This window comes from Anopheles stephensi, chromosome 3 (genome assembly GCF_013141755.1).
Source record: "Anopheles stephensi strain Indian chromosome 3, UCI_ANSTEP_V1.0, whole genome shotgun sequence".
NCBI lineage: Eukaryota > Metazoa > Arthropoda > Insecta > Diptera > Culicidae > Anopheles > Anopheles stephensi.
In genome coordinates this window covers 69,372,474-69,386,927 of record NC_050203.1, presented here as the reverse complement: position 1 = coordinate 69,386,927, position 14,454 = coordinate 69,372,474, and the positions used below count along the sequence as shown (strand labels likewise).

The following is a 14,454-nucleotide window of genomic DNA, read 5'->3' as shown; positions in this document are numbered from 1 at the left end:
GTTTTCCGTTTTGTCGACCAGCAGCTCATAAAAAAGTAAACCAAAAAAAAAAGGAAAAAGGCACCCAATGATATATGAATAAATACACCCAGACAGCGAGGATCGACCGAGTATGTGAGTGTAATGGTGGGGGATCCCACTCATGAAACCCCAAGAATGTCCAGCTTAATTTGCAAAAATATCCACAACAGTACATGCCCGGTTGACCATCATTCCCATGGAAAACCCTTTTCTAAATAAATAAATAAAAACACACACACATGAACAAAGGCAGGAAGAAAGAGTGAGATGGAGATACCTAACAACCCCCCGTACAGCATCCAGCAAATCTCCAAAAGATCCGATATCTTCTTCATCATCATTCACCTTTTATTTGAATGTGGAGTGTGGTCGACCCGTTCGCTGTGGTCAATCTTTTCGCCCGTTCCATGCAATCTGTTTCGATACGAAAAGTCGTAGCCGCCGAAAACCTCGAGCGAGAGTGGAGAAGAAATCCGTGAATCTGAAGATAAAACATTCATGCCAATAATGTATGCATAAATTGTGTCCTGTCCAGCACATTTCGGGTCCTTCGGGTCGGTTTGGTTTGTTTTGAATTTTGAGATGAGTTGGCAAAACACAGGGATGGTGGTTCGGTGGTGGTGAAATTGAAAATCCTGAAAAATTGACCTTTTTTTTGGGGGCTGGAGAAAAACTGTTTATGTGGAAACATTGTCCCTTCCTTTGGTGGGGTACAACAGTGCGGGACGGTTCTCGTTGCTCATGTATCGCATTATTGATGCCATTCGTTGGTTTCTTTCGGAATTTAATATACAATCGGAGATTGAATTAGATCACAGCAAGGATCAGGTTTTGTTTACAAAGTTAGAAGATTTTCATAAAACAATCCTGATATCAACCTGCACAAGGAAGCCAAATTGTATTCGTTCTATATAAATGGTTCCAAAAGAATTTTCTTATGCTTGTAAATGATTCTTTCAGAGGAAATTTATGTATATTTTTTGTTTTATTTTACTACGTAGTATTCATACTAATTGAACAAATAACTTAAAAAAAAATAAAAATAAAGCTGGTTCGAAAACCACCCGAAACGGCCATGAATTATTTCAAATGAATCATTTCAAACATTGTGACCCAAAATTTCATTGTATTCGAAACACGTGTGAATTATTTCAAAAGCGAACGAAACGTTTCGCCTGCGAGAATTGAAATATTTCTTTTAAAGGCACGTGCACAATGGGGAATAAACATAGCGATCATTTTAATAAATTCATGGTTTATATTAATTTTTTTTAACAATTTAGTTTTTGTTTTCGCGATTTTAATAAAGTTTTATTTTTTGTTAATTTGCAATATAAAAATTTTCATGCCCAAATTTGTTTTATTTGTATATTTATTTGAATGCTGTATTTTTTTATTACTTTAAAGTATCTACAGTTTAGCCATAATTATGAAACAATAAGGATAATCAAAATTGGAATAAATAATTTTATATTTTTAAAATATTATAAAAATTCAGGATTTCTATTGCGCTTTATATAATTTCATTGCTTTTAACTTAACATATTCAAACGGAACATACGTCCAACAAAACCTTTGTTGAAAACATTAGTATTCATTTAAAGAGCGCTATTTCAAGTGACCGCTTTAAAATACATCTTTCAATCAAACGCTTATAAATAAAACATTTTATTAGCATGCTCCATTCTTCTCGAACCCACTCTAGCTGATGGCGTTAATTACAATCCCCTTCTCGAACGTGATAAGATCTAAGCCGAAGCATTCCATCTTTTTTTTCTCCCCACAGCTTCAAAGCTTCACCAGCCATAAACCTCACAAGGAAAAAAAAACCATCAAACGCCCTTATTTGCTCCAATTGCGTCTTGCACGCATGCTGTGTGCAAGTCACCATTCTTTCATCGAACGAACGAGACTAACGAACGTTCGTCATTTTAGGAAGTACAGGTTCCACACTGCAAATCAAAAGCGAAAAGCATGGCCCAGCGTGTGTAATACTCAGCCGGCCATCATCACCCGTGACACACTGACTCCGGGCAAGGACGGCCCCCACCTAGGACGGCCTTGAAGCCATCGACAACTGTACCCTACTAGGCCCCATCGTTCCGTGCTGGCTTGCCGAGGGTCGTTTGCGTTGCTTTTCGTCCGGTTTGAAGATCAATGGCAAACGAGAGTGAAAATGCATTCACGTAACCGACCGTGCGTCGAACAACACAAACGAGTGGTTGCATTATTGTGTAAGTGTGTTGTTTTGAATTCGGTTGGCTCCATACACAGCCAGCCAGCTCTTTAGGGGAGGAGGTTCATTTCTCAAGGTTCGCTCATGAACAAAACTCCATCGACTTCACCTAGCTGCTGCTCGGTGCGCGAACAGCTCAAGCCGGCGGCTTCACTGTCATGGCAGCCTGCAGATGATCACATTAGTTCCACCCCAGCAGGTCCACCGAACGTAGACATTTGCCTTTAGACCTTACGCCTAATAACGAGCCAATTTATTGCCCATTTTACTATTTTCTGTTCCTACATGTCGGTGGTTTGCGCCGAGATCGAGAGGCATCGGGCCGGGTTGAACAGCTGGAGCCGTACTTCAAAAAACACCCATCAGAAGACATCAAGAAACAACATTTCGCGAACCAAACAAAGCCAAAATGATCAAGTACGGAAACGGGCGAAAAAAGTAAACTGATGAACTTGACCTTGGGCGTGTGTATGCAGTTGGTGGTGATCCCTTGGAACTCTTCCGTGTCCGCATGCTGGTGGCATGACGACGAGCGTTCTACGTGCGCGAGCAGTAGACCATCACGCATATGCAGCCAGGAGCTGGGTGATAGCGAGGAAAAAAACAAACTACCGATTCTTAAGACTTGTCGGAATGCGTTGTGGTGCGTTAAACTAGCTTGGCTAGTTCCACCGTCCAAGAGAACCTTCAATCCTGGATGTTCCATTTGGAAAAAAAGCTCCAATATGAGTGGCATTAAAACAAAGAACATCGCATTGCATGTTGTAGCTATCGTGAGCGGCGAGAAACAGTAAGGAAGTGATCCGAGAAATAATGATACTCATTATAGATATTATTAAAGATGAGCAGGTGCGAACTCGGAATAACATCCACACAATATTACGCAATCGGCCTGATACTGACGTCTGTAAAGCTGTCAGAATTGGCTCATTAAGAAGAATTGGGAACCCATTAATCGATTCAAGGTTCCCCAATATTGCCCCCGCACCCCAAGAAGAAGCTCCGGAAAATCGTACTAATCTTGAAGATCTGGCGTGCGTCATGTTCTCAGTGGCGGATTCCGAAATGAGGCTAAATCATTTTTAATTATGATGCCATTGGTGAGATAGATCTTTTAAACGCGTGTTCTGATTTCGGAAGTTTCTCCCCTAACTCATCTTTTCCTACCGAAACAATCATCGTTAATGTCGTCGTTTTGTACTACGATCGACCTTGGGCTTCGACCAAATAAGGGGGGGAAAACACTCGATCGCAACAAAGTGTTTGTGGCACCACAGTTACAAGGGTGATCGTACCATGACGATCAACCGCTTGTGACTAGGCCGACCACATACGACAAACATATTCATGCTGCTCGATTTGTTTCCACCCGTTCGTGCACTCTATCACAACACGAAAACCTAACCTTCACCCCGCGCACCATTTAATGGGTGTTCGCCCGTCGGTGCAGATGGTAATTAAACAGATTATACACCCAATGTAAAGCTTCTCCGTTCGTTCGGTTGCTTCAGCTGGGTTCACTTCAAAGTACCTGAAGAAACACTGTTTGCATCTGATATCCATTTAGCACGGACTTATACGAGTAGGGACGCAGGTGGTCCATACGAGAGGAGATCACTTCTCGCAGCTTCTTGGACTTGTTGCGGGCAGTTCGAACGGATTGCTTTTGTTTTTGTGCGGCCTATGAGTGTTGCCTCATCGAAGCTGCAACCTCTTAACGCGATTCGAGCGGTCCGAAAAGGGGAGTAGCGCAGAGCGAACGTAATCCTTGGGTCGCAATCGGGCTTAATTGATTTTCCGAACGCTCCGAAACACCTATGGACCTCAGATTGAGCTGTTTCAGATCTGAAGAACTGCTTTGTTTTTATTTCGAATATCGAACCGAAGCTGATCGGGCACAATTTATGATTCGGCACATGTAACAAGCAATAATGGCAGTGTGATGTAACAAAAATTTATTTGCAAAACTTTTCCAAAGTTGAAGTATGAAGCTCCTTCCTCCATTGCTAGTAACGTCACACGATGTCTCTAGCGTCCTAACAACGAAATTTGCCCTGCTCACAATGCTGTACAATTAAATGGTACCTATTGTTGAATAATTAATAGTAATAACATATACCACCAACATGCTTCTCCACCACCACCATCCCCACCTACTTCCCCAAACGCGTGGGAAAAAAATAATTAATTAATTAGTATGCATTAGCCTGGCCTTTATCGCGTTAGGCGCTTAGCTAGGCATGGAGAGAACTTCCTCAACTTCCAACTTGAGCTCGGTCATGCGTGCCTGCATTCTGAAAACCTCTTATTTGACCAAAATTTTGGAAGCCACACCATTCATTCAAGCGATTCACACGATTTGGGCGATTGTGCATTGTAGCCAGAATGTAATGTCCCGGGTGGTACGCACCCCGAAAGAAAGCAATTATCAGACGCTTGAAAACAGTTGGCAGGTTGTTGGAGCACCCCGAAGCACAATGCAACAATTTGATCTGAGGTTAAAACCTCCAAATTGAAGGTCTCCAGAAGTTAAACCCAACCCCCCCAAACCCCCCCCCCGCCCCGTTTCTTTGGTGATGCAGTTTTGTCATGCGAAATCTGGCTGACATCAGCGGAACGTGTTGCAGTCCAACTTTCCAGCGACAGCTCCTCTATTCATCGCTTTATGTAAGCGGGGGGGAGGTTTTAATTAGAAATTCTCTTTTCACGGTTTTGCTGCTGGACGCTCGATTAGCTCGATGATTCGGAGGGCAGTCGTCCGAGCATACCGGTACAAGCCTCCCCGTCCCCCCTCGAAGAAATGCATCGAGCGGATGAATGCGAAACCATTTAAGTAGCCCCCGAAACGCGGTCGTTGCAACATCGGTCGGCGTCTTCCACCAGTTGGCGAGTTATCTCAGCCAAGTGGCTGTGTTTTTGGTTTTGTTGATGTAGTTTTCTTCGTTGAGGGACACCCGAGATGTTGACACCGTTTGTCAAAAGCTTCCAGCGTGGAGCAACCGGGGCCCACCGTCGTTACACGCTTCTTTAGCCCGAAGTTTGGCTTAGCAGCCGCGGTTACAAGGCCGCATGGATAAGGTGAAAGGATGGCGAGGCAATGCTGACGAAGGAAAAAAGGAACTTGAATAAAAGATTAAAGAGTTTCTGTTGAGTTATACAGCTAGTAATTTTATTTCAGATGCCATCAACAAGTAGGAGAAAATGTATATATTAAGTCTTGATCAACTTTTGAAGTTACTTGATCGGGAATTGATTGTACCGGGTAGTAGATTTGGATATCTCCTGAATGCTTTTTTATCCGTATAATCCAACGACTCCTAGTGAAGTCCAACAAGTTTAAGTTGCTTATTTAATAAAGAAAAAGATATAGGAGAAAAAGATGCAAACACCAGACACCAGAGAAAAGATGTCAGGACTTGGCCAACTCTTGAAGTTAAATGACCAATAGCTCAAGGAATCCTCCAAAGTCCATATTATGATCTCATCACTACAACTTCAGCATCAAAAGCCCTTCTCTGATTAAATTCCATCCCATCTCCAAAAACGCCGCAAAGGTCACGAGATGTGAGGCACTCGCAGCCGAAAAGCATCATCACAAGGGGGGCTCGAGCTAGGCTTCCCAGCAGAGTAAGCCGACTCATCGAGCACGAAGCTCTCTATCCGCACCACCCACCACCACCTCCAGACCACATCAAAGATACGCATCGAACCGAACGTGGACTGTCGCTTCGAACGCGCACACTGAAACCGAACTCCGACAACGCACCACACGATCGTGGCAGTCCCAACCGCCGCCGACTTTAGTTCTACGCTAAACTTCGAACGGAAACGGTCGTGGTCCGCGCTCGTGCTGTGTCAGCGCACTTCAAACCCCGAACGCTCGCGTACCAGTGAACCTCGAATGTCCCTATAGCCGAGGGCAAATAATTCTGTGCGGTGCGTTTGGTTTTTTTTCAGTTTCTAGAGCAAACCCCTCTAGCTTGTGAGTGTTTCTGTGCGTGGTGGTTGCTTGAGGTGCATTCGTGAACGTCCATGACGTTCCGGACATCGAACGAACGGTGACCGCATTGGTCCACGTTGGCGTAGCGTGCGTTAACAGTGTCACGGATTTAGTGAACTCAATTGGATAATCCTACTGCCGCTGGGCCAGGCTGCTGCTGCTATCTTCTTATCACAACCGACCACAATGCTGATACCGGCACAGCTTGCCCTCTGGGCCCTAGCGTTGATTGGCGTCTGGGCGTTGGCGTGGTGGATGTACGACAATCTCAAATCGTTGGCACAAATCGGCATTGCCCTGCTGGCGCCCTACTTCGCCCCGACCGAACACAAAACTCTCACCGAACGGTTCGGCAAATGGGCCGGTACGTATGACCGGAAGAGCGACAGCAAGCCGTTCTTGACCTTCCCCGACGTGCGTGTCCGTTCGGTACACTAATGGCAACTTTTTCACTTTCCGAATCGCTCCCCCCCCCCCCTTCGCGATGGTGCAGTAATTACCGGCTCGACGGATGGCATCGGTAAGCAGTACGCTTTCCAGCTGGCTAGCCGTGGCCTCAACGTGGTGCTTGTCTCACGCTCCACCGACAAGCTAGTCGCGGTGGCGCACGAAATCGAGTCCAAGTACTCGGTGAAGACCAAATGGATAGCGGTCGATTTTAGCAGCGGCCGGGAGATTTACGATCACCTGCGAAAGGAGCTCGATTCCGTCCCCGTTGGCATTCTAGGTAAGCGGGGTGCGACCAGAGTGACTGGTGCGATTCAAATCGCCAGACACGTTCGTAAGCAGGGGAGAATATTAAATGTGAATAGCGAGCAGTTGAATGCAAATCTAACCATCAGTCCGGCGGGTACTATTCTGTTGCATATTAAGAACATTTGGTTTAGTGAGCACCGGCTTCAGACCGCTCAACGATCGGCCTAGCAATTCGATATCGAATAACGCAAGGTTAAGTGGGGACTGCTGAGCAATTCTAAGCTCAGAATCTCGTCTAACTGAATTTCTCGTTCGCACGACGCTTACAGTAAACAACGTTGGCGCGAATGTGGACTACCCGGACGATCTTGATCACATTCCCGAGGACAAGCTGTGGCAGCTGATCAACATCAACGTCGGTGCGGTAACGATGCTTACGCGCACCGTCTTGCCGGGCATGAAAAAACGCGGCCAGGGTGCGATCGTTAACATCTCGTCCGGTAGCGAGCTTCAACCACTACCCTACATGACGGTTTATGCGGCAACGAAGGTACGGCTCCTTCGGCTTCGGTGGCGTCCGATGGCTCAAATGTCATTACCAGCACCATCTAACGTGGATTCTCGTTTTTGCAGGCTTACATCCACAACTTCACCCTCGCAATGCAGCACGAGCTGGAACCGTTCGGTATCACCTGCCAGCTGGTGAGCCCCATGTTTGTAACGACCAAGGTAAGCCATTCGTGCGGTGGGTGCTGGTGCGTCCGGAGTGAATGTCCCCCAGGGCAGGGAGTACCTTCACCCGCGAGGATTTGCCGTGCAAGTATCGAGTGTCAAGTTCTAAGCATGAGGCTTACGAGCGCCGCCGCACCAGTCTGGGCGAGCTTTAAAGTGTCAAGTGGAACCACTTGTAAAAGTCGTGAACTTTGCCGGCGATGCTGGTGCAACAGTGGTGCTGCGTGTGGCTTGAAGCCACCTTGCAGACGGTGCTAGTAGTTTGGTGAACCAATTTCCGATGATTGGTGACTATGCTCGGTGCCACAGTTCGGCTAAGCATATGATTAAGTGTTGCGCAAGATGAAACACTCTCGGTGATCGGTTGAAAGTGAGCATCGATCCGTACAAAGTGTGGAGAAAATTGGAAGGTTGTGAAATGGCGGACAAGAGAAGGGACAGCTGCAAAAGTGCTGGGCAGGAAGCTACGACAGCCCTTTTAATGGTGGCAAATGTTTGCCAAAGAAACGAGAGCAAACATTGTCCATTAACAGTAAGCTAACAGAAGGCAACCAGTGATCGGTCATCGCGCGTGTGTTTAACATTGTTGTGTGCTTGTCCGAGCGATGCTGTGTTTTTTGTGACTACTGTCGATAAACAGCGAGAGACGTTACGGGATAAGCGATAATTTGCTAAAACATTACCTCTGTGATGAGCGCTATGGACTCTTCTCCATGTTTTTCTGAAGTCAAAGATCCACCAAGATATAACTACCTCAGAATTCGAAGGCCATAAGATGCTGACATCTTGAGCCAAGGTTGTGTTGATGCCTTTTATAGCCTTTTAGTGAGCGAAATTAGGTCAGTCAGCGTCAATGAACGGGGCGGTCCGGTGGCAGAGGCGATAATGGCGCCGATCCTCACACGCAGGATCGGAGTTCTATTCCCAATCAGTCCGCCTCCCCGTACGCAGGGCTGACTACTTTGCTACTGGTAAAATCAAGACACTGAAAGCCAGAAATGGCAGGCCGAGAACTCTCGAGGTTTTGTAGTGCCAAACAAGAAGAAGCTCGAAAGCTGTTGGATCGGGGATCTTCTTCAATTCGATCAGCTGCCTTTTTATAGGCTTTTTGATATGTAAAATTAGGTCAGGCATCTTCAAGGAACATTCGAAAGCTTGTTGCATCGGTGATCTTCTTCAATTCGGGTTGTTGCCTTCAGCCTCACACAGGCAAACTCACTGTTGATCATCTGCAACTTGTCAGAACCCCTTTCGCCCACTGGTAGCAGAACGATCACGACGTTTATGGTAGGTCCGGGACATAACCGGATCAGTTTCAATTTTTCCCATTTCCCAAGTATCCATGATCCCGTTCGATCGTAACGAATCTGCTCAAGGCCACCAAACGGGTAGGACTGGTTCGTGACAGGTATTCCAACGCGATGAAGTAACACGATTTCCAAACCGGTCGGATAGAACCGTCCGTAGGCAAAAAGACTTGGACTTAACTTGGTGGACATAGGAGGTCTGTAATCTTGTTTGGAAAACGCCGAAAGGCACACATTTTGCTGATGCACCTAGGCAAAGGAAGGGAAATAATTAAAACATCGTCAGTGTGGTTTTTTACTTCACCTTGCTAAATAAATGGCCCCAAAGAGATCATAAAAAATATTGTTACTACAATGTAGACAATCAAGTTTATCGCCGTGCAATAACAAGTGCCTTTAGGCTCAGTGATGCGACACGGCAACTAGCGCAGCTAAATGTTTGGTTAACAATAAATTGTTAATTTACAGTAATGATCTGTGGAACAGTATCGGCTGGATCTGGATAATGGCAGTGAGAGAGCGTGACTCGGATAGCATTATAATGCTAGTCGCGTGCTGCTGATTTGATCGGACAATCTGTTCCACCTGCTGAGGCTGAGGAGTTTCACGATAAACTCACACCCGCTTGCGCTGGTAAAGGTCGACCGAAGACTCGCTAACGTACATGAGTAATGGGTAGTGTTAGCCTTGAGCATTTCTGTAGCTTTTCTACAATCGTTGGAGATTAATGTTGTTTTTGAAAGGTCGAACACTCACTCCCAGAAAATGGCGTATAAGAATTTTGCGTTTCGTCTATGTTGGGGACTATAATCAAACAAAATCCAAAAGATCTTCTTGGTACTCTAGATTCTTGGAATCGCTAGAAATCTCTGGAGGGTTTGGAATCTCTACAGATCTTCGCCCGCCATTGCTGGCATTCTTGACTGTTTGTTTACCCTCAGCTGGCCAGTTAGTCTAGACAAATTTGAACAAATTCTGAGTCGTAAATTATGCTTTGATTCTTTGTTTTGAACTTCGTCTATTAAAGAAACCCGTTTAAAAGCCCAGACGCCACGCGAACCGGTTCGTGCTGAAGGCTCAGTGAAGGCTCTCCGATAAACTCGAAAATATTTCATCTCCACTCATATTTTCCACAGCATATGTCCGGCACTGAAGGACGTCTTGAGTTGAATTCGGGGTTTTGTTTTTGTTTCACACCGACGGCTTGCACAATATTTGCCACGGTGGTGGTAATTTTTAATGCAAACGAACCGCCATATACACCCGCACCCATTCCAGCGCGCGCGCAAGAAGCTGGCGGGACGACCGTGAAGTTGAAAGTTACATCATTTCGCGAGGGGTTATTTTCGGGGAGGTCTCGTCGTCTGAACAAGTCTGCAAGATGTTGATCGATGAGATGTTGCTACTGCGACAGGCTGTTGCACCCTTCAATATCGATAAGTGGATAAAATTGCCTCACAATTGTTAACGTGTGTTGTGCCCTTGCGATCACGATTTTGGTTAAAGGGCAGCAGAGATCGAGAAAAAATGCAGGGCTTGATCCTCGAGTGGCTGTTTGATGCAGATCGTTATTTTTTAAATATATGTCATCAGCCATACAGAGCCCTTGTTGGGTCCTCAGATTTCATTCGTGATCCTCGCTGATCACTGGTTTGAGGCAACACAAAAAAAAATCAATTTTCTATTTAAATTGCTCACCAATCGCCTCCACCACTTAATCTGGACATCTGGTTAACTTGAAGCATGGAAAACTTCACAGCTGCAAGCAATCGCCTCCAAAACAGGTTTTCCTATGCCTGGGAATGGTCCGATCCGTCCAGCAGCGCATAAGCGGTCCGGTATATGCCTTCAGGTTTAAATTCTTAAAGCACTACCAGCCAGCCCCGTAGGCAATTGCACGGTAGCACGTACAACACATCTTCAGGCTAAGGCCCGGCAGCTACGCCTGTCACCGAGAGAAGAGAAGTTAACCTTTAAAGCTGGCTGCGAATTCTAGCCGCTGAGCATTATACATTAAAACGTTCTTCATGTTGCAACAGCCAACAGAATGCAGGGGGGAGAAAATGTTTACTTCGCATACCTGTTCGCCTTGAAGTAGTTGCAGTGGCTAATATATGCTATTCGAACCTAGTATTTCAATTTCATCACATATTTTTAGCTACAAAACAAAAAATTCTACCCTGGCTAACAGTCTGATCATCCCTCGCACTTCCAGATGAACAACTTCTCTACGACAATTATGGAGGGTGGACTGTTCATACCAAACGCAGAAATGTATGCCAAGTTTGCCACATTTACGCTCGGTAAAACGAAGCAAACTACTGGCTACTGGTCGCACGGTATCCAGTACGGCGTGATGAAGCTAGTCCCGGAGTGGGTCCGCACCGTGATCGGCGGCGTGATGAACAAGCAGTTTCGCAAGGAGTACTACGACCAGCAGAAACCCAACGCCGTACCCGCGCAGGCCAGCTAGGGAGAGCTGGAAGGCTTGTGGCGTTCTTCGAGCCATGGTGCGCCCTGTTGGACCTGCAGTGTGTACGTGTTGATGCATTTTTAGATTGTTGTGTCCTTATGCTAAGCTATTGGAAGGAAGTTGTTGTGTTTGTTAGAATATGCTTAAGTGAGTATTATAAGGCTTCTCCATCCCCGACCCCCTCCCAAAACAGACTGAGGTATCTGGAGGTACTGTTGTATTGTTGGTGTTGATTTCCAGGATCAAAAAAAAAGGAGAAGAAATCACATTAATCTTGTCTAATGATTCAATTTTTAAATTTATGGAACATTTTCTGTTGAAAGAAAACCTAAAAAATAATTTGCCGCTAGATGGCGCTACTGGCGAATTCAAATTTAATTGTTCCCATGGCAACCATCCATAACAAACAAGGTAGACGTTTGTAAACGAAGTGAGAAACTGTTCCACAAACATTACACAAACTATCATGAAACTGTTCAGTTTCTACAGCAAATCGGTTTACATACAATATCGCAATCAACTATGCTCCACGACTACCATCGTGGTCTGTGCACTGACGGTGGCCGCCTTTATCGCACCATACTACTTGCTGTCGTCCATCAAACCGGGAGAACTTTGGGATCATCAGCGGGCCGTGTACGAGCAGCCAAGAGTGAAATTTCTGTACCAATACTTATTTCTGGCTGAACTGGAAAATCCCGACGATCGTGTAACGTCCGTGGTGACGTGCAGTTCGTTTGAGGCCTACAACACGCTCACGGAACAGTTGCATCCGTGCAGTGACGTGCAGGTGGTTCCCACCGATGCGGATCACGACCAAGCGCTGGATCATCTTTCGCTCGGGATCAGTTTCAATCCTCCAAACCTTGGGGCTCGATTATCGTTTTACACGATCTACTTCTTCCTGGAAGCTACTGTATCGGTAGGATAGTAAGAAGCTTACATTTAAACCGAATTTAACGGCTTATTTCTAATTAATTCTAGTCGCAATGTCTATTCACCGTACCGGCATTTGTTTCGTTGGAAAAAGTAGCATCACCTAGCCGCAGCTTCGAATCCGGCAGAATCAAGCATCACGGATACTTGGAAGCGAAACAGACAACCACTCTCCAGTGTCCGTTCTTTATGCGACATCAAAAATCTCACTTCAGTAATCGGTACTACCCGAACGAAAACACAACGCTAGACGGATTTCAACCGGGAGCTATTCGCTCGAAGATACGGAAAACCAATCCGGCGTACTATGAATATCACCCTGAACGGACAGATTGGACGATGGATGATTCGGGATCGATAAGCCTACAAATAGATGTCTCCATCGGAGGTGCCGATAGTCGGGAGCTAGCATTCCTATACAAAACCTCTCTTTGGTGGAAGTTGTGCCAGTTCTGGGGCAGCTATTTCCCACTGCTATTCGTCTCACTATGGGTAACTGTAAAGATCAAGCAATACCTGTTCGAAAACTTCTATCTCCGTGCGGTAGAAGTGAAGCCATGGAAGGATAAATACAATTAATCCGCCAGTAGTCCTTTACCACTGCTCGTTGTATTTCATTCGATAGTTTTCATAGGAAAGGTTGTGGCAATGCGCCCGCCTGGGATCTCATCGCATCCTGCTGCAGTCTATTGTCCTCCAGTATGATGGGGCTGTGCGGGTTGTAATCTAGCTGCACAAACAGATAACGATACTCATATCCGCCCGATTCCGTCTTACGTTTCTCCAGATGGACCGTACCTCTATTGCGGAACCCCTGAACGTGAAACTGCATGCGAATGAATTCCACACCATCCTTCACGTATTTGGTGTGTGCAACGCGCGTCCGTCGACCACGTCGACTTTCCTCCCCGTAGCCCTTGATCGGTGCGCCGAGTGCATCCTTTACCCTCGGTTCTTCCTTCACCCGTTCCAGAGCCTCTGAGTAGATGTTGTTAGGGCTGTCCGATGAAAACAGCTCCCAAAACACGACGTAGAACAGAATGCCGGTCACTCCAACGCCGAGCAGGATCACACCCATGTAGCTGGCGGTTTTCGTGTTTTCCTTCACCCGTTCACCGATTGGCCGGACGTCGGTCGATACGTCTGTTCTATCGCTTCCGGCCGACAGGGATTTGGAGGGTGTCGTTTGTTTCGATGCATTGCTGGTGGAGTAGTGTTGGATCAGGGTCGGAAGTGATGCTGAGCATCGGAACAGAGCGTGTGAAAGGACGCGTTGCTTGACTAGAAGAGGACGAAGCGCTAGGAGCGACATTCTGAAAGTAAAAGTAAGAAATCAGATACTGGCAAATTGTAAATCCTCTCACAGTGTTGGATAATTATGTAAACAGTGCAGGAATTAGCATGTTTTTCTTAAGCACATGGATCATGCTGAAGGGACTCAGTTACCTTCCGATGTGTGATGTTTATAGACTTTACCTACGTGCAACTTAAACTGCCTAAAAAATTCTCAAAAAAGGGCTAGGAAACCCTGAAAACTTTAAAATTTATGACTATTGATAATAACTTTAACCGGCAAAAGTTTTCCTCCAGCCTTGTTTACGTTTATTCTGTCAACAAAGAGGAGTTCTCAAGTGACAAACAAAGGGCAGCGAATGTCAAAAACGTAATGCCATTATTGCAGTTGGTTTAGATAAGATTGGTGTTCAAATGCGAGAGGAAATGCTGCAAAAACAAATCATATTTTACTTATTTTATTGAATCTTCCAAAGTTTTTCATGCTCAAAGATTATCAATAATGTTGTTTTAATATATTTGTCTTGTGCAGACGCGTGCTGTAAACAAAACATTTGTACAACTATGGGCACGCACTCCGTCAGAATTATTTTCATCTGCAATAACGTTACATTCTACCGACAACGGGTGATTTTAATTAAGTTTAACCTATGTATTCTGTGGATTTATAGAAAACCGCTTTATTAGCATATACTTTCTATCTTTCGTTGATTTGTTTTTCTATTCCTTCCCTATTTTTCGGGAAACTATGGAATGTCCG

The 14,454-nt window shown here is 45.4% G+C and overlaps 3 protein-coding genes across 5 annotated transcripts; 2 read left to right on the top strand and 1 right to left on the bottom strand.

Annotated features, from left to right (window-relative positions):
* The first annotated feature begins 5,714 nt into the window (after window positions 1-5,714).
* On the top strand, window positions 5,715-11,737 carry LOC118512504 (inactive hydroxysteroid dehydrogenase-like protein 1). Its single transcript, XM_036057015.1, has 5 exons — window positions 5,715-6,621; window positions 6,751-6,984; window positions 7,283-7,503; window positions 7,587-7,682; window positions 11,208-11,737. Exons 1-5 carry the CDS (start codon window positions 6,444-6,446, stop codon window positions 11,463-11,465), a joined length of 987 nt encoding a protein of 328 aa, XP_035912908.1. The 5' UTR covers window positions 5,715-6,443; the 3' UTR covers window positions 11,466-11,737.
* Window positions 11,738-11,864: 127 nt separating this feature from the next.
* On the top strand, window positions 11,865-12,994 carry LOC118512505. Its single transcript, XM_036057017.1, has 2 exons — window positions 11,865-12,387; window positions 12,450-12,994. Exons 1-2 carry the CDS (start codon window positions 11,932-11,934, stop codon window positions 12,978-12,980), a joined length of 987 nt encoding a protein of 328 aa, XP_035912910.1. The 5' UTR covers window positions 11,865-11,931; the 3' UTR covers window positions 12,981-12,994.
* LOC118512506 (mitochondrial import inner membrane translocase subunit Tim21) lies at window positions 12,972-14,037 on the bottom strand. 3 transcript variants are annotated; one of them, XM_036057018.1, is made up of 2 exons: window positions 13,848-14,037; window positions 12,972-13,714 (listed from the first exon to the last, which is right to left on the bottom strand). In XM_036057018.1, the coding sequence occupies exon 2, from the start codon at window positions 13,711-13,713 to the stop codon at window positions 13,030-13,032; it is 684 nt and encodes a 227-aa protein (XP_035912911.1). In that variant the 5' UTR covers window position 13,714; window positions 13,848-14,037; the 3' UTR covers window positions 12,972-13,029. The 3 variants fall into 3 exon arrangements, with proteins under 3 accessions (XP_035912911.1, XP_035912912.1, XP_035912913.1); XM_036057019.1 differs by having other exon boundaries at window positions 13,878-14,024; XM_036057020.1 differs by having other exon boundaries at window positions 13,882-14,024.
* Window positions 14,038-14,454: the final 417 nt, after the last annotated feature.